Below are 25,605 nucleotides of genomic sequence, written 5' to 3' on the forward strand. Positions count from 1 at the left end.
AACTTGAAAGGGCGGCTTAGGCAAAAATGAGCGTCTCGGTGGATTGAAAACCCGAAAGGGCGATCCAAGCAAAAGTTAGAGACATAAAATAAAATATATATATATGTATCCCGCTAGATTGAGTACCTCATCCTGGGGCAATCTAGGAAAAAATTAGGGATTTGGCAAGTAACTGCATCCTGACAAGACCTTGTTCTACGACTATCATCCGTTAGAGATTCTTGCTCATTCGTCATCAACTAAAGCTTCAAATACATCGGATTCAGAATTGGTGGAGAAATGGTCATTATGTTCAATGTAGCCCTTTTCCAATATATATCACCAATTTCGAATTTTGTAAAGATCTATGGAGTCTTGCCATTTGCAAACTACCATTCCATCAAATAAATTTGAGCCTTTTATCCAATCATTTGCACTCTTATTTGTTTCTATCCAACAAATGTTTTGTATGTTTTAATTGAGAAAATATCATTGTTTTAAATAATCAAATTTTTTATAATTTGTTTTTAAACAAAGTGAACATTCATAATGGCGAAAGGATACTTAGGAGATCTTCAGTGCTCTCCTAAGGATGGTATGATCCCCAACAAGTTAAGACTTTTGTTCATATTCCTGGCATGACTGTATCTTCTTCCTTCGGAGCATTTTTGTGGTTTTTCTACTAGGTGGAGTTGTTTGGTGAGATGTTCACCACTCTTCCCTTCAGCAGAGTAGACATCTTCCTTCCTCAGCAGATGTGATCTTTTTGGTAAGAGCGGTATTTGGCGGTTGGTCCCTAGAATCCCTTTATCTCCTCGGATAGATTCCCCATTAGAGTTGCTTGTGTGGTTGATTTTATCCGTGCAATAACTCTTGTCCCCAGCTGGTCTGACTGATGATCTTCGCTTCCCAGTATCACTTACTCTCAGTAGACCTGGCTTTCTCTCTTGAGATGTAGTACCGGGTGTTTGCATCCTTTGGAGCTCTTTGTGTTAGAAATGTCTGTTTGTCAGCATTCATCATACATAAACCACGCATGTGTGCATATAACATTTCAAACATTTAGATGTTCATGATTTGCATTCTTTGCCATATATCTTTGTTTGTTATCCCCTGCTAGTGGGTAATACTTTTCCCAAGTAGATGTCGGTGTCTGATCCCGCAATATAGAGTCAGCCCCTTAAGCAGAAAGTGTTTATCTTTCCTTCCACATTCTCCACCGAGTTATATCCTCGTGGATGATGGTTGTTTCTGTTCCTTCCCAATATGTATATTGGGATGGATTTCCCTATGGAGTTATATCCTCACTGGGATAAGTCTTGATTCAGTGTGCCTCTCTGGTTTGATCCTAGATTGTCCTCTTGAGACTCTTTCCTGCTTCCCTGTGGTATAAATGAATAATTGCTCAGTAATTAGTAATCATTCATATTATCCCCGGAGGAGTCTGTGGTTTTCTACCCTTATACCGGTAGTTGTAAACCCTATGTCTTTCCCTTGCAGAGTTAACTTGTTGTTCATCATAATCGATGACAGTTACTCTTCCGTGGTTTCCTACCCAGTATCCGGTAGGTATAATTCCCTCCTTGACGGTTATCTTCATCTAATATTCGGTGTCGATATCCCCCATTTTCCCGGATAATTGCTCTGATCACGCAATTTATCCCCAGCAGGTCATCTCTCATCTACCCTTTTGTTGTTGGTAACGATTGTCTCTCCCCTGGATTGGTCATCATTATATACCTAGTTTCGGTATCCCGATGCCTTTCCTTGTCGGTCGATTTATCCTTTATTAACCCAGTAATCGGTTGTGGATAATCTTCCATGCGAGTATATTATCTACGTTCTGACGGTAATAGATAATATATCTCATGCACTCTTTGGTTGAAGCCTTTTGTTCTTCCCCAGTTGAGTAAGATTCATATTTCCTTTTTGGAATCGAATGTCCATCTTGTAATCGAGTTTTCTTTTTAGCCCTCTTTTGGATGATGAGTGTCTTGGGAATATTCCCCAATTCACGCTTTGGTTGGTCACCTATTATATGCCCAGTAACCGACATCCCTGGTGTTCCCCTCTTCTGCTCCCTATTATGACTTTTAGTCCCCTGTGGAGTCAGAATCCCTGAGTTGAAATATACCTTTTAGGTCTTCCTCAGACGTTTTGGAGTTTTGATATCTCTCACCCTTATACCGGTCTTAGATGTTCATTCTCCCGGAACATGTTTTCCCCTCACCCTGACCGATGGAAACACGTGATTTCTCTTTGAGCTTATTACCCAGTAACCAGTAATACCTCATCCCGCTGCTTCCCCAGGAGAGTCCTTTTGGATATCCCCAGCCAAGTCCCTTAGTGGATTGTCCCCATCTGAGTCCGGACTTTTATCCGAAGTATCCGTTACGGATAGTCTTTTGCTGTATTGGCATATTCCCCAATACGCGCACCTTCGAGTCAGCTTGAGTCTTTCCATTGATTTATTCCATGGATTCTCTCTGTGTCTCTCAGTATGTTTCAAGTTGTGACCTGCTCACGCATTTTTTCCTTTTTTACTCCCCGGTAGAGTCTCTGCCCCATAGAATGAATTATTCATTAGGAATCGTCAATTTCCTCCTGATTCTTTACCTTTGTGGACACATATCCCCACAAAGTGTTACCATTTTGCATACATACATTTGCATCATGAGGTCTCTTAGGGACCAAAATTCGTCTCTTTGTTATTATTTAAGCCCATTCTACCCCGTCGAGACGAAGATTTTAACCTTCACTTCTCCGGCTAGAATGACCTTAAATAGGGGCATCTGTAAGACCCCAATTTTGGCCCTAAGATCCCTCATGGCATCATAACATTTCATTGGCATAGACTTAAGGATCATAAGCATCTTGGTTCCCCTTGCCTGTGGGTGGGACTCCTTGTGAGTGGTTTGAGATCACCAAGCATGCTTGAATTGTATATTATTGCTTTTCTCATTTTTGTTTACTAACCAAAAGCACAAGAATATGTCACTAACATCTTTTGTTTGTAGCTTGAGCAATCACAAGGTCAAGAGCTTCAAGGAGATCCTTTGTGTAGAGATATGGCCAAGAGAAGATGAAAGAAAGCATGGTAATGGTTCCCAAAGCTCTCATCCATCAAATATTCCTCCCTAGCATCTCAATTCACCATTTTGATCAAATCAAGTCAAAGGGTTGGAGGTTGTGTTTCTCAAGAAACCCTAATTCATCTGTGCACCACAATGCCTTGCTCTTGAAGCAACCTCAGCCCATGATCAAATGCAATCAAGGGAAGTTCTTTAATTCATCATTTCATGCATATTTGAACTTATTTGAGTATCCTCAATCATCAATTCATCCAGGTATGAGTTGTGGACTTGAGAAGTTGATCAGTCAATTCATCTAACTATTTTGAAATGCACTAAGACCTAACTTTTGAGGTGTTGGTCAAATGGAGATGATTACAAAAGAAAACATGTTCTTCAAGACAATATGAACAACTTTCATGTTCATCAAAAATTAATTTGAAGCTTGGAAGGTCATCATCCATTCCAAGACATTATAGGTCATTTTGATTGAAACCCTAATTTTGGGTCAACTTCCCAAGAACATAACTCATTCATTTTTTATGATTTTGAGGTGGGATAAAATGAATTGGAAAGATTAAGATGTCTAATTCAAATGTTATTTTGAACAAAATTTCAAAATATCAAAGGAAATACATGTGATAATGCAAGACATTATAGTTCACTTTGGACCAAATGCATTGAAAGGCAAAAAAGTCCAACTTCAAGTGCCCATAACTCTTTCATCAAAAATCCAAATGATGCAACATTTAAGTTCATTTTGATTTTCTTGAAAAGATCTACAACTTTTATGTTGGAGGTTTTTCCATTTCGAGCTTGCATCATTAAACCAGGAGGGCTTGAACATTGGCCAAATTTGGAAACCTTGCATTGACATGTTTTGCACCTTACACTTTAAATTCAAATTTTACCAATTTCCACACTTCAAATGGATCTTTGCCCAATATAACAATTGTTCCTGACATCAAAACCTTTCCAACCATTACTCACATGCCTATGCTTGGATTTTCTAAATGGGACTTTCGAAGAAGGGAACATTTAGGTCCAAATATGGAATTCACATGAAATCTTGATACACAAGCAAATGCCATTCAAATTACACATCAAATTCAACTTGGTTTGTATTCAGCATTCATTTGCATCAGCTTTTAGGCCTCACATGCGCCTGTACAGGCCCATGCATGGAGGACCCAATTCTCATGCACACGAGTATTGCCTTGCATTGCTTCAAGCTCAGCTATAAATACATGCTCCTCTTCATTCAATTCTCAACCTAATGGAGCCCGAGATGCTGCACAACTGAATTCATAACCATTACCAAAGAAGCTAGTTCACTTTTCTCCAATTTTTTCAGATCCAAAATTCAACTACATTTGGTTGAATCCTTGGATCTAAAGCTTCTAAACCTTCATCCTTCAGCTCATTGATCTTTTTTTTTGGCAAAGAAAGCAAGGAATCGAGCTCAAGTTTCCAGAAATCAAGTTTGCTCTTCAACTGGTATTTTCTTCGAAACTCATCATATATTGACCTATTTGCTTGGATCTTGTGTTGGTTGAAGTCCTCTCAATAGAGGAATCATGATTGTGCATTTAATTTTTGAAATCCATTAAGTTCATGATGAACACCACAAAACTTCCATCTCTGATTTCTCTCAATATAGAGATCTAGAATGGAATTGAGTGGCACAGGGATGATGTACATCATCCCAGCTTTCCAAAGATGTATAAATCGTGCATTTTGGTTAAGATTTGGTTGTCTGCAATATTGGTCGGAATCTTCATGCTCACCGGAGAAGAAGGTGGCTCCGGTGGCCGTTCCATTTCCAGATGCGTTGTGGATCGTTGGATTGAATTTCCAGATCTAATCCTGATCCTTGCTTGTTATGACTTTTATTAATTCATGGTGTGCACGCATTGACTGAAGTGTATGGTGGGAGCGCGCATCTGGAGCGCATGATCTTCCAGCTCAACTAATGAGCTCAGATCAGACGCTCCTGGTTTTTTTTTTATTTTTCCATTTTCTGATTTAATTTCTTTTATTTCCATTATTTTCAAAAATTCATATCTCTCTCATTTTTAATCCAAAAAATATGGGACCAATTGCATTAGTCTCCAAATAATTTCTAGTTTCTTAAAATGATTTTTAATATTTTTTATTTTGTCATTTGATATTTGTTTTGTGAATTTTCTCTTTTCTGGTTATTTTTAATTCATTTTAAATAGTTTTTGATATTCAAAAAATACAAAAATATTTTCCTAACCTATTTGAATGATGATGAATCTATGAAAAATATTCTCATCAATTTTCTAATTGATTTAAGATTTATTTAAGATTTTAGTTCAATTAGGTTATTTTTTATTCATTTTTAATTGATTAAAAATAGTTTCTGACTTTTAAAAATGCTGAAATTTTTTGTCAAACTTTGTTTGACCTTGTTGAACTTAGGATAAATCACTTGGACTTTCCAAAGTTCATTTGAAGTGATTTTGAAGTTTGACCTTTCTTTTATTTTTAATTCCAGTTTAATTTTAAAATATTAAAAATGCCAAAAATATTTTGTTTATTGTTTGACCTCCAATCTTCATCTCATTTCTGATTTCTCATTGTTTGACTTTGACTTTCAATGTCATTTGGTCAATACACATGGATTGGTACACTTTTATTTCACCTTATGCATTTTGATCTTTCCATTATCCATTTCCATTATTCATCTTCTTCTTCTCCTTCTTCCTTTTTCTTTTTGATTAATGAGTTGAAGGTTGATAAATTGGCATTGATTAGGGAGGCTTAATCTTCCTTGATCCAAATCTAATTCATCTTGATCAATTGATCAAGTGAATGGCTTTGCATTAAGGATATGTTGTTTCCTAAATCATGCAAAAGGCTTAAACCAATATAAGATCAATTCTCTTCTTCTTTTTGGCATGGCAAGTTTTTGGAACTTGGTTCACTAATCAAGACTTCTAACTTGTGTTGTTTGCCTACATTATTATTGACCGGCCTCAGATAGTTGTGACTTCTACATAAGTCCAATTACGATTGCTTAACATAGTGCTAAATTTGCCTTATGGCACACTAACTACTAACACTAACTATTAACCATTAACATTTACTTTTTGCACTTTACATTTATGCAATTTATTATTCTTGTACATATTATCCATTTGCTTTTTCCCTTTGCTCACTTGAGCACATGTTTATGTTAATGCCATTTTCCTTTTGCTCACTTGAGCACATAATTGTGTATCTACTTTTGTGCTTGTGTTTTGTTTGTTTGTTGTGGACCAAATGCAAAGAATTGGACAAAATGGACTTAGAATTTAGGACCTTACCCAAGCAAATGGAATTTGAAGAGAAACTAGGCCTCATGCCTTTAGAGTACTTAAATGTCAAAGAGCAACTAGGCCTCCTGCCTTTAGAATGCTTAAAGCTTAAGGATGAACTTTGAAAGGACCATATTCTAAACTCTCTCTTGTCCATTCTTTGATTGTTAATAGAACCTTTTGATGTGTGTGCTTTCTTGTGCTAGGGATTCTAACTTGATCCAAATTGAAGAACCATTACCATGAGCTTCTAAGAGAAAGATCCAAGAGACCTTGAGGAGTTTTATCCAAGGATTCTTTGATTGTTGATTGCTTGAGGTTACCATTATTGTGATTGCTTATTCCAAAGGATGGGAGCTACTTGGATCATCAATATGATCTCAAGAGAGGAACTCCTTTTGTGGTTTTGTTTCTTATCCCTTACCTCTTGTATGTTTAGGATTTAGCCATTCTTCTTCTTCTCTCCACTCTAACTCAAGCCAAAACTTTTTGTGCAAACATTTAACACTTGTTTTTCAACATTAGAAACCTAAGCCTTATGCTTTTGATTTTCAAACTTTCTTTTCATAACACTTATTTTGAATTGAATCTTTAATCCAACTTTGACCATTTTGTATATACTTCTAATTGGTAAATATAACTCATTCAAATGCTTTTTGTGGTTTCAATAGCCACTTCTTTAATCAAACTTTTCATAACCTTTAGCTATTAGGTTTGAGTTATCCTTGAGGTAGATGTAATACTCACCTTTATCCTTAGTGATGGACAATGAGTCTTCCGTGCTTATTATAGGGTTAACCCCTCACTAGCATGTTGAAGCTATCCTCACATGGTGGATTTGTGGTTGTAGGTTGAGTTTTCTCCCTTGGATAACGAAAGACCTTAAGGCTTTTGGATCAATCAATCCACTCATTTTTGAGATTTTTACCCCGAACTACGAGGTTTTGATCCTAATCTTTTTTAAGATGGTACGTAGGCAATGGGTTCATCCATTCAAACACAAAATGTAAATAACTTGTATATTCTCTTCCCATCTCTTCAATCATGTTTGCACAAACCAATTTTTCACAAAAAAAAATATACCAACCTTACAACAAATGTGAAAAGGGCTCCCTAGGAGTACCTAGGATGTCTTGGGTGCCTAACACCTTCCCATTGCATAACCAACCCCCTTATCCAGATCTCTGACTCTCTTTTACTAGTTTTTGTTAAAACTTTTAGGTTTTTGTTCGCTTTCTAACCATTCCTTTGGATAAATAGAAGTGCGGTGACGACTCGACTTGTATGGTTTACCTTGGATTTAGTCAATATCTCTAATGGTAACGAATACCCCGTTACAGGTACATAGGACGATAGTCCTATTGCGGCAACATACTCCAATGAGGGAGAAGAAGCATGTGGCGGCGGACTGTAATGAGGGAGAAGAAGAAACGCGTTGCTGCGTTTTTTTAGAGAGAAAGAGATCGATTAGGATTGATATCATGTAAGATAATGGAAATCCTGTCTTTCTCATTGATCTGAATAGAATATGTATACACCAATGTGTAACATTTGGTCAATTATCTAATTATGATACAACATAATGATAGGAAATTAATTATGACTAATTATAACAAAATTTTCTATTCTATCAAATGCAACATATCTTTCTCAAGACATAATATCATGGCGGCTCGTGCTTCAAGAATCAGTCATCATCCTTCATACTCTCATGTTCTTCTTTTCATACTAATATCTATGCAATTTTTATAAAATAAACGAATTTTTCATCTGCATCCTCCAATAAAAAAAATTATAATTTTCCATTATAACATTTTCAATTTCATATTTATCGACTTTGACCGACCCACCCAGTAACTAATATATTCGTTAAATAAAAGTTTTACCACTACAATATCTAACAATGAGATGGCGTGAGATTATAGAAAAAAATGGCAATATAAATATAAATTTGTTAACGATTAGAAATTAGAAATCTATAAGAAAAGTTAAATTAAAGACTCGCCCTCGCCATTTATTTAGGTGAGAGCCTTTTAAAAACTCTAAAAATAGAATATTATTATTTTCTCTTGAAAATAGAATATTTTAGATTTCTTTAACACATTTAATTTACTTACCAATTTCTTTAGTGTAAGAATAAAAAGAGGTAGTTGTATAAGAATGATGAGAGTATAACCCAGAGCTAGTTTATATGTTTGTTTATTGGACTTTTGTGCAAGTGTAAAAAATAACAGGGATGCTAAAAAGTGACCGAGATTTCCATTAAATTGTCTTCATTACATTCTTTCACTCAATAATTCAATAAGCTGTTTATGATGTTTCTCCAACAATTACAAGGTAAAAGAAAATCCCCTGAGAATTTTTTTCCTACGTAACATTTTCCTTGCAATAAAAAACATATTAATTTCAGTTGTAACAAAACCACCAGCATTTTGCACAAGAACAAGAACGTGCATGAAATGATTCGAAATTCACAAAAGACAACGTAATAACTTGTCGCTTTACACCATCCTAGTCAGCTTAAACCAACAAAAAAATCAAAACAAGATCAAAGTACACCTCACATGGCTTTGCCTATTTGCGACAAGAATAGATTCACGGCATCCTAGCTTAATACAAAACAACAACCACCAATGGGCAGGGCCATGGGTTCCATTCTCAATTACATTTTGAATTAGAATGTTGGTCGTACATTTTCTTGCATATCTTATGTTCTTGGGACCCCTACATCTTTATGTTCTTTGCATCAATAGCATGTTATGTGATATTACCGACATTGTTTAAGGTACTATGTTAGAGTAAGATTTTGTACTATATTCCTTAACTAGGTAATGATTATTGTGTAAAAGATAAAGTTAGTGAAAGTATGTTATAATATAAGGTAACAAAGTTTCTAGTTGTAGGGTAATCAACACTCTTTTTTACTAAATTGTAACATAAGCAATGGATTTCTCTTTTCTTTTAGATGATTTTTCACTTTTGATTTGAAGTGTTTTACACCTTAATCAAGTTTGCTTATGAGTGTATACATTTGGATACGTCTAATTAAAGTATCTTAATTGTGTAGATCAAGTAAATATGTATTTTACCTAACTTTCTTCGAAGAGATATATTTTACCTACAACTCTTTTTGTTAGTTTGTGGACTATTTTAGATTATAAATTTTTTTAATTTTTAAAATCAATATATTAATATATAAATACAGATAAATGTGAATTGCATATATTTAACTTTAAATTAATAATTTACTCATTTTAATCCAACTAACACATATCATCTGAGTTATTTTAATTTGTTAAATATAATTTTAATATAATGAGAATTAATGTTTTTCATTTTTTTTGTCTTCGTAAAACAAAGTGAGCTAACAATTTTACTAAAATTAAATAAAATTTAATTGATAATTATTTTAATTAAAAATAATAGTGGTGTATTCACAATCCTAATTTATAAAAGAAAAGAAAAAATTCAGAGTCTTTTACATTAATGATAAAAATAAATAGATTTAATATATATATATATATATATATATATATATATATATATATATATATATGTGCTGGGGAATAAATATTTAAAAAAGTATTAGTATAAATAAATTAAATATAAATAAATGACATTAATTTAAGAAGATATGAAATGGGGACTTTTAACCTCAACCTTTATTTTGCATTAAATATCAACGATCTACAGTAATCAACATTTTACCTTAATAAAAATACATTTAATAATAATCCTTAAATTTATGCGACAAGAACAACAAGTATAAATTTTAAATAAACCGTAATTTAATTAGCCAATACGTAAGATTCGTGCAATCACGACGAAATAGACAAAGGGTCCCCATATAGAGTTTGGCTGGTCATCTTTTTCCAAAGTTACATTCTCATTAAGTATCTCATACTATCTCCCTTTCATTTCAAAACTTCAATTCACACAATTTTATAAACCACTTTTTAAATGAGTAGTTGAATCAAGATCAGACGGGCTATTTCGACACGAACCTGAGAGTGTTGCTACATGCAATTCATACATGTTCTCATTATTAGCTTCTTAAATTCTTATTCAATTTCATCTATGCTATGAAGAAGCTTTGTCCCAACCTTGATCATGAATATGGGCTCGAAACCGTGTTGGAAGTTCCTATTCCAGAAGAGATTTTCACCAACAAGAGTGGAAACACATGGAAAAACATGAAGCAATGGATAAAACCAAACAATGAATCAAGATCAACACGTTTTGAAGATCCAAACACAAATATTCAACTATTGCTTGGTGTTGTTGGAGCTCCATTGATTCCTTTCCCTATCACCTATGATTACAAACCCATCATCACTCACAACATTAAAGGCCATAACATTGTAAGTATTAAAGAAACTTTATCTTTTATTGATCTCTAAACTCTTTCGATATATATAATAAAGATTTATAGAAATAACAGACAAACAGATAAGAAAGTATTTTTTTTTATTTTGCTTAAGTTTTATTTTTGTGTTTGTGAAGGAGGCTTCAATGGCGAAATATATAGTGAAACAATACGTGGCTGCGGTGGGAGGAGAGAGTGTTTTGAATAAGGTTGAGAGTATGTATGCAATGGGGGAGGTGAGAATAGGGACATCGGAGTTTGTGGGAGGGGAAGGGGGTGTGAATAGCAAGAAGATGGTGAAGAAGTTGAAGAAAGTTGAGGTGAAAGAAGAAATGGGAGGGTTTGTTTTGTGGCAAAAGAGACCAGAGTTGTGGTGTTTGGAATTGGTTGTTTCTGGGTACAAAATTAGTGCAGGGAGTGATGGAAAAGTGGGTTGGAGGCAAACACCATGGCATCATTCTCATGCTTCTAGAGGCCCACCTAGACCCCTTAGACGTTTACTTCAGGTAAATTCCATTTAAAGTTCATTAATTTTCATGTTTGTTTCATTATTGCATCAATTAAAGCTATTCAATTTGAATCAATGTATGGTTACTATTTAGAAATTAATAGCATTAAACTCCAAAACATACAACAATATCATGTGATATTGTTCTATGACTGACATGGGCCATGAGAAGCCTCAATTCCATGATAAAAGCAGAACATGATGCTATTGTGCTATGTATTTTGTATCTGATATATATTAGTGTCCGACAACATTCATGTGTTTTGTGTTTGACACCTGTACATAGTGTCCGACCCATATTAGTGTCCGACACTAGTGCTGTGTTTTTGAATTTGATTTCATTCAAAGGTGTGAATATGTTTCGAATGTATTGAAATGTATATGTTGTGTTCCCATTTAACTATTTTTCATCTTCACTTTTTCACATAAAAGTCTAGCTTTCTATAACAGAAAATCTAAGTTTTGATGCTGCCATCTTACCTAACCAAACACTGCCTAACTGAATCCATCCATCCCACCTAAAACCGGATGCTTCCTTCCTCCCTTCACATTTGAAAAAGGTCACTTTATATTCAAAATTGTTAAGGTCGACATTTAATAACTAAATAGTCAACAATTTAATAGTAATGCAAGGAAATCCTAAGTTTGAATTTTGAATTTATCATATTAGTTAGTTGTGATCCCCAAATGTCAACAATACTTGTCATTCTCATTTCTTAGTGCATGACAACTTGTTCCCATTTTTTTTCTTTCAAAAAAGCTTTGTTTTGCTTTTATTCCTGCCCTTCCAATTCTTTTGATGGGTCACTTTGAGTTGATTGAATTTAGGCCTTGGATTGCTGTACATGGGCCATGAGAAGCCTCAATTCCATGATAAAAGCAGAACATGATGCTATTGTGCTAAAAATATCAAAATACTAAATAATAACCATGTTTATACAAATTATCAAGCTTTTTAATAAGAGCTTTTGTCATTTTCACTAGTAGAAGTGACATGCTACATATTGCGGGTAGGCATGACAACAATACTCATATTTGTTGATATTCGTCTTAAAATTGTCTAGTTTGACATAGAAATCTCATTTTAACGGGGTTTAAATTGTTATTTTTCTAAATATTAAAATATAGATACAAGACGAATAATGGAGACATTAATCCTCATCTCAAATTTTCGTTGATAATTTTGAATATTTGATTTGTATAATTTAGATAATTAATTATTTAGTTAATACATTGCTATTTTATTTGTAATTTATAATTTAAAATATTTAAAATGTTGGTTTTTAGTTTTTTAAGATTGTTTAACTTTATTATTATTTTCGTTATTAAAAATATTAGAACCTTTCGGTACTGTTTTGTCGTGGTCGTATTTACTCTATCATACATTTTTTAAATAATTGTTAACCTATCCATTGTGCATATCCATTAATAATTAATGAATGTCATTGAACAGGGTCTTGATCCAAACTCCATAGCCAATCTTTTCAACAACTCAACATGCATAGGAGAGAAAACAGCAAACAAAGAAGAATGCTTCATTCTAAAACTCGAAACAGACTCAACTTCATTACAAACAAGAAGCAGTAACAACATAGAGATAATTGGCCACACAGTCTTAGGCTATTTCAGCCAAAGAACAGGACTTTTAGTTCAACTAGAAGACACACATTTGATCAAACTCAAATCCTCCGAAACCGAATCCATATTTTGGGAAACAAACACTGAATCTCTCATTCAAGATTATAGAATAGTGGATGGTATTCAAATAGCACATTGTGGGAAAACTTGGGTTACTTTGTCAAGGTTTGGTGAAGGACCTGAGAGTCATTCAAGGACAAGAATAAAAGAGGCTTGGAAAATTGAAGAAGTGGATTTTAATGTTAAAGGGTTGTGTTTGGATTGTTTTCTAGCGCCTAGTGATTTGAAGAGAGATGAAGAAAAAGAGGTTGTTTCTGTTAGTAATGGTAAATTACCATATAGGATTCAATCTGGTTCTTTTAAGATTAGTGGATCTAAAGTAGCTGATTTTAGTGTGGTTGATTCATGTCTTGGTGAAAACATTCAAGATGTGTAAATTTGATACTATGTTTCGTTTCATGTTTGATTTGGTCAAGTTTGTAGTTGAGCAATATAATGTAGTATCATAGATTATGTAAATTAATTCCTCTAGTTTTGGATTTTTTTTCTCTCCCACCTATCAAATTAAGGACAAATTAATTTGGTTTTCCTCAATCATAACTTGGTTGGTATCTAACATTAGCTTCCACGAAAGAGTTTCTTGGAAAATATCTAGTTTTGAATATTCTTTTTGTTAAGGACGTCTTCTCATTCAAGTCGTCAATGGTGGAAAAAATTGAAATGTGGAGAATGAAAGAGGAAAATTGAGAGAGAGAGAGAAAGAAATAATTGAGGATGAAAAGCAATATTCACATTATTTTGGATGAGAATGAATCTAAAATATTTATACAAGTGTTACAAATTGATTGAGATCCAAAATAAATAACTACATAACAAAAAAGAAATTCAAAATTCGGGCCTTTAATCGGTTACACCATTTGGCTAACCGATTATAGTTGACATTACAAAAATAAAACCTTCAGTGGTAACCGATTAACGTTTGAGGTTAATCGATTACAATTTCAGATATTTGTCTTTTCGGTTACACCCCCGTGTTAATCGGTTACAAGACTTAAATTATTCAAAATTCTTTTACACCACTTTAATTCAAGTGCTCAAAGTCTTACATGCTCATGTTCATCTTCAACCTCTTGAACATATCATTTGTGACTTCCTTAGTCAACAAATCAGCCACTTGATCTTCACTTCTGCAATATCTTAATCATAATCTTCCTTCATTAACAAGCTCCCTATAGTAGTGAAACCTCGTCTCAATATGCTTGCTCCTCGTATGTGCAATTGAGTTTTTAGCAAAATTAATCGCGGAAACTTTTTCAACCAGGAGTGTAACAGTCTCACCTCATTGTTGCCTAGCTCTTCCAATAGATTCATAAGTCACACGACTTGGCATGCACATTACTAAACGGCAATATACTCAGTCTCATAAGACGAGAGTGAAACTACCAGTTCCTTCTTCGAACACCATGTGATTGGTGTTCCACCGAAAATAAAGATGTATCCAGTTGTAGACTTTTAATCATCTTTATCTCAACACCAGTTAGAATTGGTAAAACTGAGAAAATTGCATTTTTTGCCCGTATCCGCTGCGGGAAAGAGAATTCTGCAACCAACAAAACCTTTGACATATCTTAGGATCCCCTTGACTATTGCCAAGTGAGACACTTTCAGTCTCCCCATGAATCTACTCACGATACCGACACTAAACGCAAAGTATGGTCGCGTATTACACAGATAACGTAAGGATCCAACCAACCTCATATATTGAGTTTGATCAACATCTCGCTCTTCCTCATTCTTCGACAACTGTAACCTTAGTTCAGTTGGAGTAATGGCAACATTACAATGCTCCATTTCAAACTTCTCCAGTATCTCAAGAGCATATCTTCTTTGGTGCATGAGCAACCCCCTTTTGGACTTGTGGAACCCAATGCCAAGGAAGTATGTTATGAGGCCAAGGCCGGTCATCTCAAATTATTTCATAAGTTCATCCTTGAACTTAGAAATGTACTTTCCTTTGTTGCCCATTATCAACAAGTCGTCTACATATAGACAAAGGATAACCACTTCTTCACTTGTATCAGTCTTCACTTACATTTCATGCTCGGATACACATTTCTTGAAGCCAACATCCTTTAGGAAACCATCTATTCTTTTGTTCCAAGATCTTGGAGCTTGCTTCAAACCATATAACGCTTTCTTCTACATGTAAAACTTCATCTCTTGGTTTCTCACAAAAAAATTAGGGAGTTGTCCTACATATACCTCATCTCTAAGTGGTCAATTCATAAACACATATTTGAGAACCATTTGTTAGATGGGCCAAATATGGTTATTAGAAATACCAACAATAAGCCTGATGGTTTCAATCCTAGAAATTCGTGCAAATACCTTTTCAAAGTCTATGCTTTCTCTTTTAAAAAATCCCTTAGCAACCAATCGATCCTTATGCTTGATTATTTCACCCTTGGAATTTGTCGTCACTTTGAACATCCATTTCACACAAATTGGCTACTTTCCATCTGATAAATCAACCAACTTCCAAGTATTATTATTCTCTATGCGTTCCAGCTCCTCTTTCATAGCACAAATCTACTTTGGATCACTTAAAGCATCTTATGTTTTAATGGGTTCGGGTTCGGCCATAAGTGCAAAATGGACGAAATCTCTATCATCATTGACTTTGTTGTCTCGGAACAGCTAACAATCTTGGAGTCTTTGAGGAAAATCTATTTTCCTTATTGATATTTTAACATTCTCTTCATTTCGGCTTTGGAAACATGAGTTTCTGCTCTTTCCGTTTCTGCAGAATCAGAATTTTCAAAGTTGTAGCCAGTTACAACTTTTATGTAACTGGTTACAAGCTGCTGCAACTCCTATATTTCATCAACAATGACGTCTCGACTGATTATAACCCTCCTCTTTTCTGTATCAAACAACTTGTAACCACCGACAGAGTGATACCATACAAGTATCATCACTTCTCCATTAGCATCCAGGTTCTTTCTAAGATGTCTCGAAACATGTCGACACGCTACGGAATCAAAAACTTTTAAATGGTCCAGGTTCTGTTTGAATCCTAAACATGCTTCCTCTGGTGTTACATTCTCAAGCTTCTTTGTAGGACACATATTCAATAAATAGGAATTTATGGATACCGCTTCTCCCCATAACTCATTTTGCATCTATAATGCGCAACCCCTTGTTTTCCATGTGAATCTTCTACCCCTTCTCAAGAAATTGGCCAAAACTTAGAAAGTTACATTTTATTCCTAGAATGTATAATACATCTTTGATCAAGTAATATCCATCATCCCTTGTCATTCTCAAAACATCACTGATCCCATCGATCACTAGAGTGATTTCATCTGTGAGCTTCAATTTGTTCTTCATGGCATGATTGATTTTGAAACACCAATCATTGTTTCCCGTCATATGAGTAGAATAACCCGAGTCCAAGTAGCATTCCTTACTGCACTGAACTCTTTTCTAACTCATCATGGAATTTTCTTCTGCATGTAATCAGTTAACCATATCATTTAACCCGTTACAACCTATTTTTGCAACATTCCCTGAATTGTCGTTGTTGTTGTCCCTCATCCTGATACTACTGCAATTTTATTTCGTGATCATGACCAGTGGTGTATTCTCTTCATCAAACTTTTATCTTGTAAACTTTTTTTCATCTCCTTGAGGTTCCTTCTTGTTCGCATTACACTCTCTTGCAAAATGAACGAACCTTTGACACTTAAAGCACTACTTTTTTATTTTGTCAAGTCGAATTCTTGGAATTTTGGGACTCTCTACCACCAAAATTCTGAAAATTCCCTTTACTCTTCATGGGCCATTTTCCTTTCCATCTCTTATCCTTCTCATTGAATTGAGCTTGCAAAGAGATCTTCGCCTTTGCCTTATCAGAATTTCTCTCCACCATCCTTTGCTCATGAGCCTCAAGAGATATTTTCAGCTCCTCTTTTCTCATCTCATAAGATCCTTCGATTCCTCAATCTCCATAACTACACTGTCAAATCTTGGTGTTAAAGAATGCAAGATTTTCGTGATAACATACTTCCACGTGATTGTTTCTCCACATGACTTCACTTGATTCACCAACCGAGTGATCCTCGTTGTGAAATTCTTAACGGTCTCCTTTTCTTCCATTTGAATAATTTCAAGTTGATGCTTCTGAGTTTGTAACCTCACCACCTTCGCCTTATCAACCCCTGCATAAGCCTTCTCTAATATTTCCCAGACTCTCTTTGACGATTTACAATCACCAACTTTCTCAAAGTTGTTGCCATCAACACATGATGGATAAAAAAACTCCTTGAAATATTTATTTTTCTCTTCCTTATGTGTTTCTTGTTATGCAGTTGTTGCACCTTCGACAAGAGGATTCACCCCGTTCTTGATTACTTCAAGAACTTTTTGGTAACCAAGCAACATTTTCATCTACTTGCACTATCTATCATAATTCTTCGCATCAAGGATAGATAGGTTTGCAGGGATTCTTTCATTAGAAACATAATTTATGTTGAACACTAGGTGTTTATGGATCAGAACCAGACTATGATACCAAATGTTGGAACTTTGGACCACAAGATTAGTGAACAATGGTGGAGAGAATTGGAATATGAAGAGTGAAAGAGGAAAATTGTGTGTGTGTGTGTGTGTGTGTGTGTGTGCGTTTGTGTTTGTGTGTGTGTGTGTGTGAGTGTGTGTGTGTGTATGTGTGTGTGTGTGAGAGAGAGAGAGAGAGAGAGAGAGAGAGAGAGAGAATTAAGGATGAGAAGTGATATTCATATTAATTTGGATGAGAATGCATCCAAGGCATTTATACAAGTGTTACAACTGATTGGGATCCAAAATAAACAACTACATAATAGAAAAATTGAAAAACTCTGGCATTTTTAATCAGGTGCACCATTTGGTTAACCGGTTATAGATGACATTATAAAAATAAAACCTTTAGTTGTAATCGGTTAACGCCTAAGGTTAACCGATCACATCTTCAAATATTTGTATTTTCTGCTACTCATAAGTGCTTCTGCGTTTGCTGTAATCGGTTTTACCCACGTGTTAACCGGTTACAACACTTGAATTTCTCAAAATACTTTTAACAAATACCTAGAATGGATAAGCACCTGTAACATATACACTTACCATATTGTGGTACCTAGTTTTTTTTCTCATTATTCTTTTTTAAGTGAAAATTTTATTTTTCATGTATTAACATAATAGATTCGTGTATTTTAGTTTATTTTTTATAATAACTTGATTAATTTTTATTATATTTTTTAAACTTTTACTATGATGTTTTATTAGAAATTTAAGAATTTAGTTCTTTACTAATACATTTTATCGAGAAACTCATATTTTCTTAATCTTATCTTTTGCTACTTATTTTTAAAACATTTCCTAAAATGTTTTTAAACTTTAAAATTAATTCTAAAAGTTATTCAAAATTAAGTTTTTCTAAAACACACAACTCATCCATCCCCTCTTGTGTGTGAAGTCACATGTCCAACACTTCCTTGTTTGTTGCAACAAAAGATCTGCACTTGCACCTAAGATAATTTTTAGAGGTGTCAAGTAACTTCAAAATTCATGGGATCACAAGTGATGCTTTCAGACTCATCATTGCATAAGATATTGTGCTAAAACCTGGGTCAACTCATTTAAACTAAATTCAATTACCACATGGAATGATTTATTTGAGAAATTCTTAGATAAATGTTTTCCTTCTATTAAGAATGCTAAGATAGGGAACAAAATCACATCATGTCGACCAAGAAATGAGGAAATACTTTTTCATTTCTAGGAGAGATTCAAAGAAATTTTGAGGGAATGCCCCCACCACGACATTCCAGTTTATTTTCAAATGGAAACATTCCATAATGGTTTAACACCATCTGCAACAAATATGTTGGATCCAGCCTTAGGAAGAGCCTTAATATCTAGTTCATACACCGAATTGATAGAGAGAACTACGTGTCTTAATCGATTAAGAGTATATGTAATAAATTAAGAAGCTTTTATGCCTTGCTCTAATTGATTTTTTACGGTCCCTAATCAATTAGGTAGTGTATACAAGCTTTCTAAATTATCAAAAAGATTATTGTTCATCCCGCAAGCACCTTGATGGTTCATTTATGGGTTTTAAGGTGTCTTAGAAAATTTAAAGAATCTTAAAAAAAATTAGGCTAGTGTCTGTATTGCCTTAGTAAGTTAAGAATTACACTAATATCTTTAATTTGATCACTCAGACATACATCAGGCGAGTTTACACACTTTCTCCATTTCATAATATTTGATGATTCGAGATATCTTGCTTGATTCATCATTGATTCAACACTTCATTTGAGATTTTACTTCTTATAATTGATGAGAATTGATAAATATTTCTTGATAGACATCATCATCAGATATTTCTTTATCAGAGATCATCAAGAATCCCACCGAATGCCGCTTGACAATAGGTGTTGTCCTTCTTGAGATTGACTTTGACATCTTTATCTCACAAAAAAAACATATTGATCTTGTTATAACATCTTAAACATCACTTGATAGATAAATATTTCACATCATAGTATTTTTATCATCAAAATTATTGAAGATATTTGACTGCTGCAGACACTATTCTTGTAAGATCTATGGTAATGGTGGAGACTTTCCTACAACATCTTAACCTAACATCTTACTTTTGATGTTGTCTCTATACATGACGTAGACATAGTTTTTTATACAAAGTCAATGAATAATAACAATGTGTCTTTGTCATATGCATTAAATAACTATTTTCTAGGAACCACATCATATTTATAGTTGTATAACATTCTTCAGAGTCTCTTTACTCGTGTCGCGTTATCAAACTAAGATTAAACATTTCTTCATATGAATTTGAATTAAAAGATGAAGAATCTTCATCCTCTTTTAAAGCTATATATGCATTTCTTCATTTCCCTTAACTTATAGATTTGTAAAATGATTTCTAGCCTTTACACTTCATTAAGCTTGGGTAGTCATTTTTAAAATGTCTGATTTTATCATACTCAAAGCATGCTATTTAATTTTCCTATTTAATTTTAAAAACTTCATGAAGTTACTTTTTAAATATTTTAGACTATAATTCTTCATGTATTTGTTGTAACATATCACAAATAGTCGTATCTCTTCGTCTTTCAAAATATTATCACTCGAACCATCTTCGTCATCCTCTACTTAGAGTCTCTTAGGTATTACCAAAAAAAAGCTTTTAACTTTTAGCTTTTCAGCTCTTATTAACAAAAATGATGTGTTTGGTACGTGGCATTTAGCTTTTAGCTTGTAAGATTTCCTACTAGTTTTTGACTTTTTTTCAAAATCCATTTGAAGTAGCTTTTAAGCTTGTAGCTTTTTCTTCCATTATTATAACAAAAATATATTCTTACCCTTTAATCTACTATCTTTTATATATATATATATCACCAGAACTTGATGAATTTCAAACAAAATCTTCATGAATAAGAATCAATCTTTCTGATTGACAACTCCTCTTGTTCTTCAGTCTTCACTCGAGTGAATCAATCACATTTTGATTGTAAGATCTTGTTGCAAAATTGATAATAAAAGGAAACAAAAATTGAATTGGAAAAAAAGATTAAGGTTTTGAAAGAAAGGAAGAAGAAGAAGAAATTTCTATAGAGTTTCTATCTGCTCTCAAACTGAGATTTTATTCACACAATTGTGTTACAATCAATAACAGAGGACCTCCCTATATATATATATATATATATATATATATATATATATATATATATATATATATATATATATATATATATATATATATATATATATATATATATATATATATATATATATATATATATATATTAGTGAATTTTGAATCAGATAATTATATTTGTGTAAATTTACAAGATAAAAGATATGCAATGTTCAATGTTTTTGAGCAAAATTTAATTTACATAATAAATTTTGAACTAGTATTGATAATTCTCATGTTAGTAAAATATCGATGGAGAATCACTGAAATCAATCAAGACGAAAAAAATTCAGAATATCATTACAATTTTATTGTAGAATATTGGTAAATAAGCTTATTTTTATTTAATAATTTAGATTAGTATACTTGAATTCAAAATTAAAATACTATTATTTCATGTACCTCATAAAATTTTATTATAACTTTAATATATTTTGATGTTAATTTCAATTTTTCATATATATTAAAAGTCTTTTACATGTTTTTATTAATATATTTATTTTTATCAAATAATAAATAATTTAATAATGTAATATAATAAAATTGAAATTCTGGTATGTAGATATCAGATATCCTAAGAGATTTCAAGACTCTGATATCTAATCAAAACACAATAACAAGATAACTTACAGATATGAGAACATAAAATAACAAAACACAATATCAAGACAGATGTTAAGACATCATTTGCTGACAGAAACACTTTTACCAAAATAGTAATTATGCAGAATTAAATTGCAGAAGGTAAAAGACATAATCAATTGTCAACCCAGTTCGGTACAACGTCGCCTACATTTGGGGGCTACCAAGCCAGGAAGGAAATCCAATAATAGTATTAGTTCAAAGCCTAAATAGTCCCGGTTTACAACTTATCGCCTAATCATTACCCATGCAATTTATACATAGAACCCTTCTAGGTATGAGAATCCCCCTCTCACTTCCAATCACAACAGTGATAACCTAAGTTACAAACCAGTGACAATAACCTAAAACAAAATATTACACTTCCAAAAACAATACTTGGTTTTGCTTAAAAGCTTCAACCAAGAACAATACCCAACTCTTTGCTTAAAATCTCATGAGTGAGAATAATAACTTGATATACAATCAAGTACAATCAGTATACCTCTATGCATCAAAAGATGCATGAGGGACGTACAAACAAACACTAAAACTTAAGGAACTCTCAAAACCCTAAACCCTTATTTGCGCACACGGTTTCTTCAATGTCATTTTTTTCAAAACTTGGTTTAGGCAGTCCTTATAAATAGACTCTTGAAGTATGGGCTTGGACTCTTCAAATCAGATCCAATAATCTCTTGCAAATCAGCTGCAAGATCTTCTCCACAATAATAGGAACAAATCTATAATATTAAAAAGTCTCAAAAGATCCTTTTTTATGAAATCAAATCAAATTTGCATTATTCCTAAAATATCCTTGATTTGTTGCGCATATAGGAGAACTAGAATCATCCATAATCTCACATTTTAAAATCAAATCTTCAAGGATTCACACTTGTAGACCTATACATGTGTACTGGTGTAAGATGTCATAACATCTATCAGGACATCAGTCTGCAAGGAACATAAGCAACACCTGCTTCACAGTTGATCAAGATGTCATGACACCATGTTCAACTTTAGGTTGTGATACATGTTTTTCCAAATGGGACATGTTTTACCAAAATTGTTGTCAATCATTAAATCACAGACCTAACAATCTCCCCCTTTGGAAAATTTTGACTAAAACAACCAAAGCACAATAAATCTAGAGAAAGGAATAAAACCACAAACACAAGTTACATGGAAAACATGTAAACTTTGTACAAACTGCAAACATAAAATATGCAATTTCACAATAGACATGTTATGTACTCCCCCTGTCACACATAGTTAGGACTCCCCCTCAAGGGAACAACCAAAACAATATGAACTGTCCAAGTTCAAACATCAAAGGCATATGTAGTAGAAGAAAAATAAGTCTCACAAATAAGAGAAACCAAAGTTCTCCAATAAAAACTTCATGCAAGATGTCAGAACATTTGGTTTGACATCTGCACAAGCACCACTAGAAGTAGCAATATCCACTACAACAAAAACAGGCATGACAAACAATCATGCACACACAGAACTCCAGCAGTAGCAACAGAAACACTAATAAGCATAACAAACTATCATGCTCCCCTAAATAGTTGCATACATCAAGAAACCATAATATCTACTCTCCCCTTAGCAATAGTACAATCCTATCACAACAAGCTAATCAACATCTCAAGACATGTGTCATAACACCAGGATAAACAAAAAATAATACTAACACTTTACTCCCCCTTTTTAGCTAAAAATTGACAAAAAATATAGTAAATGTAAACACAAATGGAAGCACACATATTGCACACAATAGAAGGTGGAAACACACAAACTGGACACATTCAGGTGGTCTTCCATCTCTTGCCCCTGACAAAGAGCCTTATGCATTCCTTGTACCCGTCACATGTTTTAGGAGTGTTGACACTGAACTTCCTTGTCACCACCTCAAAACATGTCTTCTTGAAACCAGTCTTTTGCAGAGATCTCCTGTTCCATCTTTCGATAGGTTTCACCATAGCACTTTGCTTATGCATCAGAACATGGAGGATAGATAAAGACTCTCTTGCATTCCTCCCCATCTGTAATTGCTATAACTCTTCAATAGTGCAAGTTCCAATCCCACTACTTATGTTTTCAATATGATTTGCTTTAAACATATCAGTAAGTTGTTCCTTATTGTCCATATGCTCTAGAGTAACAACCTTTCCTTCAACAAGATTCTTAATTAGTTAACTATAACTATCAAGGTTCTTGTTCTAGCCATGTTGAATAAGATATCTGATAGAATTCAAATTTTCACCATATAATGTTATAACATCCTGTTTGACATCATATTCCTTCAACATTAGTTTAGAGAAACTTTCTCTGAATTCAACTTCAGTAGTACACCAAGAAGAAAATGATTGCTTCTTATTGATCTAGAAAAATAGACAGTTCCTTAAGGCATAACATCAAACATCATTTGATATTTTCTTATTGGATTCAGTGATGTCTTATTTATTAGGGAGTCTTGTGATAAATTCCTTGGATTGTTCTATCTGCCCTTCAATAGAGAGACCTTTGTTGGCTTGAGAACTCACTGATTCAATGCTTGTGAATTCACACATCTCCTCTTTTACTATCTCATCAATTTGCACAGAAGATGTTCCAACATTGTCTTCAACGTCCATCCTTTGTTCAGTGATTGAATAATCAATTACCACATTGATAGATACCATTGTCATTCCATCTCTAGAGTTAAAAGTTCTATAAGTTCTGCTTTTTGAAGAGTAACCCAAAAATATCCCTTCATCACTGATTGGATCTACCTTACCATCTTGTTCTTGGTCAGTCAAGATATGGCATTTACTTCCAAAGACATGGAAGTATTTTACTGTAGATTTCCTTCCTTTCCACATCTCATAGAGAGTGGATGAAGTTCCTCATCTCGAGGTGACCCTATTATCAATGTAGCAGGCAATATTCATAGCTTCAGCCCAAAAATGATATGACAAGTTCTTACCATGAAGTGTTACTCTTGTTGATTCTTATATAGCTCTTGTCTTTTGCTTAACAGTTCCCATTTTTTGAGAAGAAATGGAAAACTCATAGCTAATACCTTCAGAAGCACAAAATTTAGAGAATTTTTCATTCTCAAACTTTTTTTCATGCTCACTTGTGATCTTGACAATCACGCTCTTCTTCTCCTCTTGAATGCTTTGACACAAGTCTTTCAAGACTTCAAAGTTGTCTCATTTTTCTTTAAAAAAAGTTCATCCAAGTAAATCCAGAAAAATCATCTATAACCACAAAGACATACCTCTTTCCTGAAGGAGAATTGCCATCCAAGGCGCAGCGGAATTTAAAAATTTCTCCATTTAGTGATCCTTACGAATGGGCATGATCAGTGATAGAATCGTTACCTCCTGTGGCGATCACGAACGTTGAACGATGACAACGTCTCTACTCAGTCCACACGAACGGATTCCTTCAATATCAGTGCTAGCTGCTACGAATGAAGGCTTCGAGTGAGAGAGAGAAACGAAATTGCAAGCAAGAGTTACAATGCTTCTACCCAAGGGTTCTATTTATAGAACCACTTGTGTGGGCTTCAAGCTAAAAAGCCCATTTAAGTGTATTTTGGCCCATATCTTATAATATGCCCAAAATCACTTAAGTATTTGGTACCTTACCATATTTCGTATTTTACTGAAGTACACCGTACCTTACGATGTTCTATAATTCACTTAAGGAAACCGTACATTACAGTATTCCTTAATTACTCTATCTCTCATCAATCCGTCCCTTGTGTGTGACCCTATAGGTTTTCGCGGCGTTGGCAATTATATTAAATCACGTATTTAATATAATAAATAGTGAGCGGTATCTAGCAACACATCACTGCTACCCAAGACACGAAAATGTCATGTGATCTGACAAGTTCTTCTGTGATAATAATTATGTGTATAATTACCCTTTTGCCCTTATGTCTATATTGAACACAAGGCATAGACCGTGTCATCCTTGTCCAGTTCAATATTGGGCCCATATACATTTATCCTGTTACGTAGGATGGGCAAATTCCATCTAGGTCACTCATGTCCCTTAGCATGCTTTGTGGAGTACCCATCAACTGTCTTTATGGTTATCCAGTTACGGACAACGTTGGATCAGCAATAAAGCACTCGGCTCTACATCTAGGATCCATAGTGGTTTCAGGTCGAAGAGTGGTATACATCATTATCACCATGAGAATAACTTATGACACTTTGCATAACATTCTATATAGCATTCTCATAGCGGGTCAATCCAGTATAAATATTACTCTTAATATTCATACCTATGTTTAAGACTTGATAACTCCTTATCCATGATCCATGAGATGTGAT

At 33.9% G+C, this 25,605-nt stretch overlaps 1 protein-coding gene across 1 annotated transcript; it reads left to right on the forward strand.

Annotated features, from left to right (window-relative positions):
• The first annotated feature begins 10,242 nt into the window (after positions 1 to 10,242).
• LOC127118221 (uncharacterized) lies at positions 10,243 to 13,426 on the forward strand. Its single transcript, XM_051048377.1, has 3 exons — positions 10,243 to 10,734; positions 10,877 to 11,245; positions 12,701 to 13,426. Exons 1-3 carry the CDS (start codon positions 10,456 to 10,458, stop codon positions 13,319 to 13,321), a joined length of 1,269 nt encoding a protein of 422 aa, XP_050904334.1. The 5' UTR covers positions 10,243 to 10,455; the 3' UTR covers positions 13,322 to 13,426.
• The last annotated feature ends 12,179 nt before the right edge of the window (positions 13,427 to 25,605 follow it).

The sequence above is a fragment of the Lathyrus oleraceus genome, chromosome 2, assembly GCF_024323335.1.
Source record: "Lathyrus oleraceus cultivar Zhongwan6 chromosome 2, CAAS_Psat_ZW6_1.0, whole genome shotgun sequence".
Taxonomy (NCBI): Eukaryota; Viridiplantae; Streptophyta; class Magnoliopsida; order Fabales; family Fabaceae; genus Lathyrus; species Lathyrus oleraceus.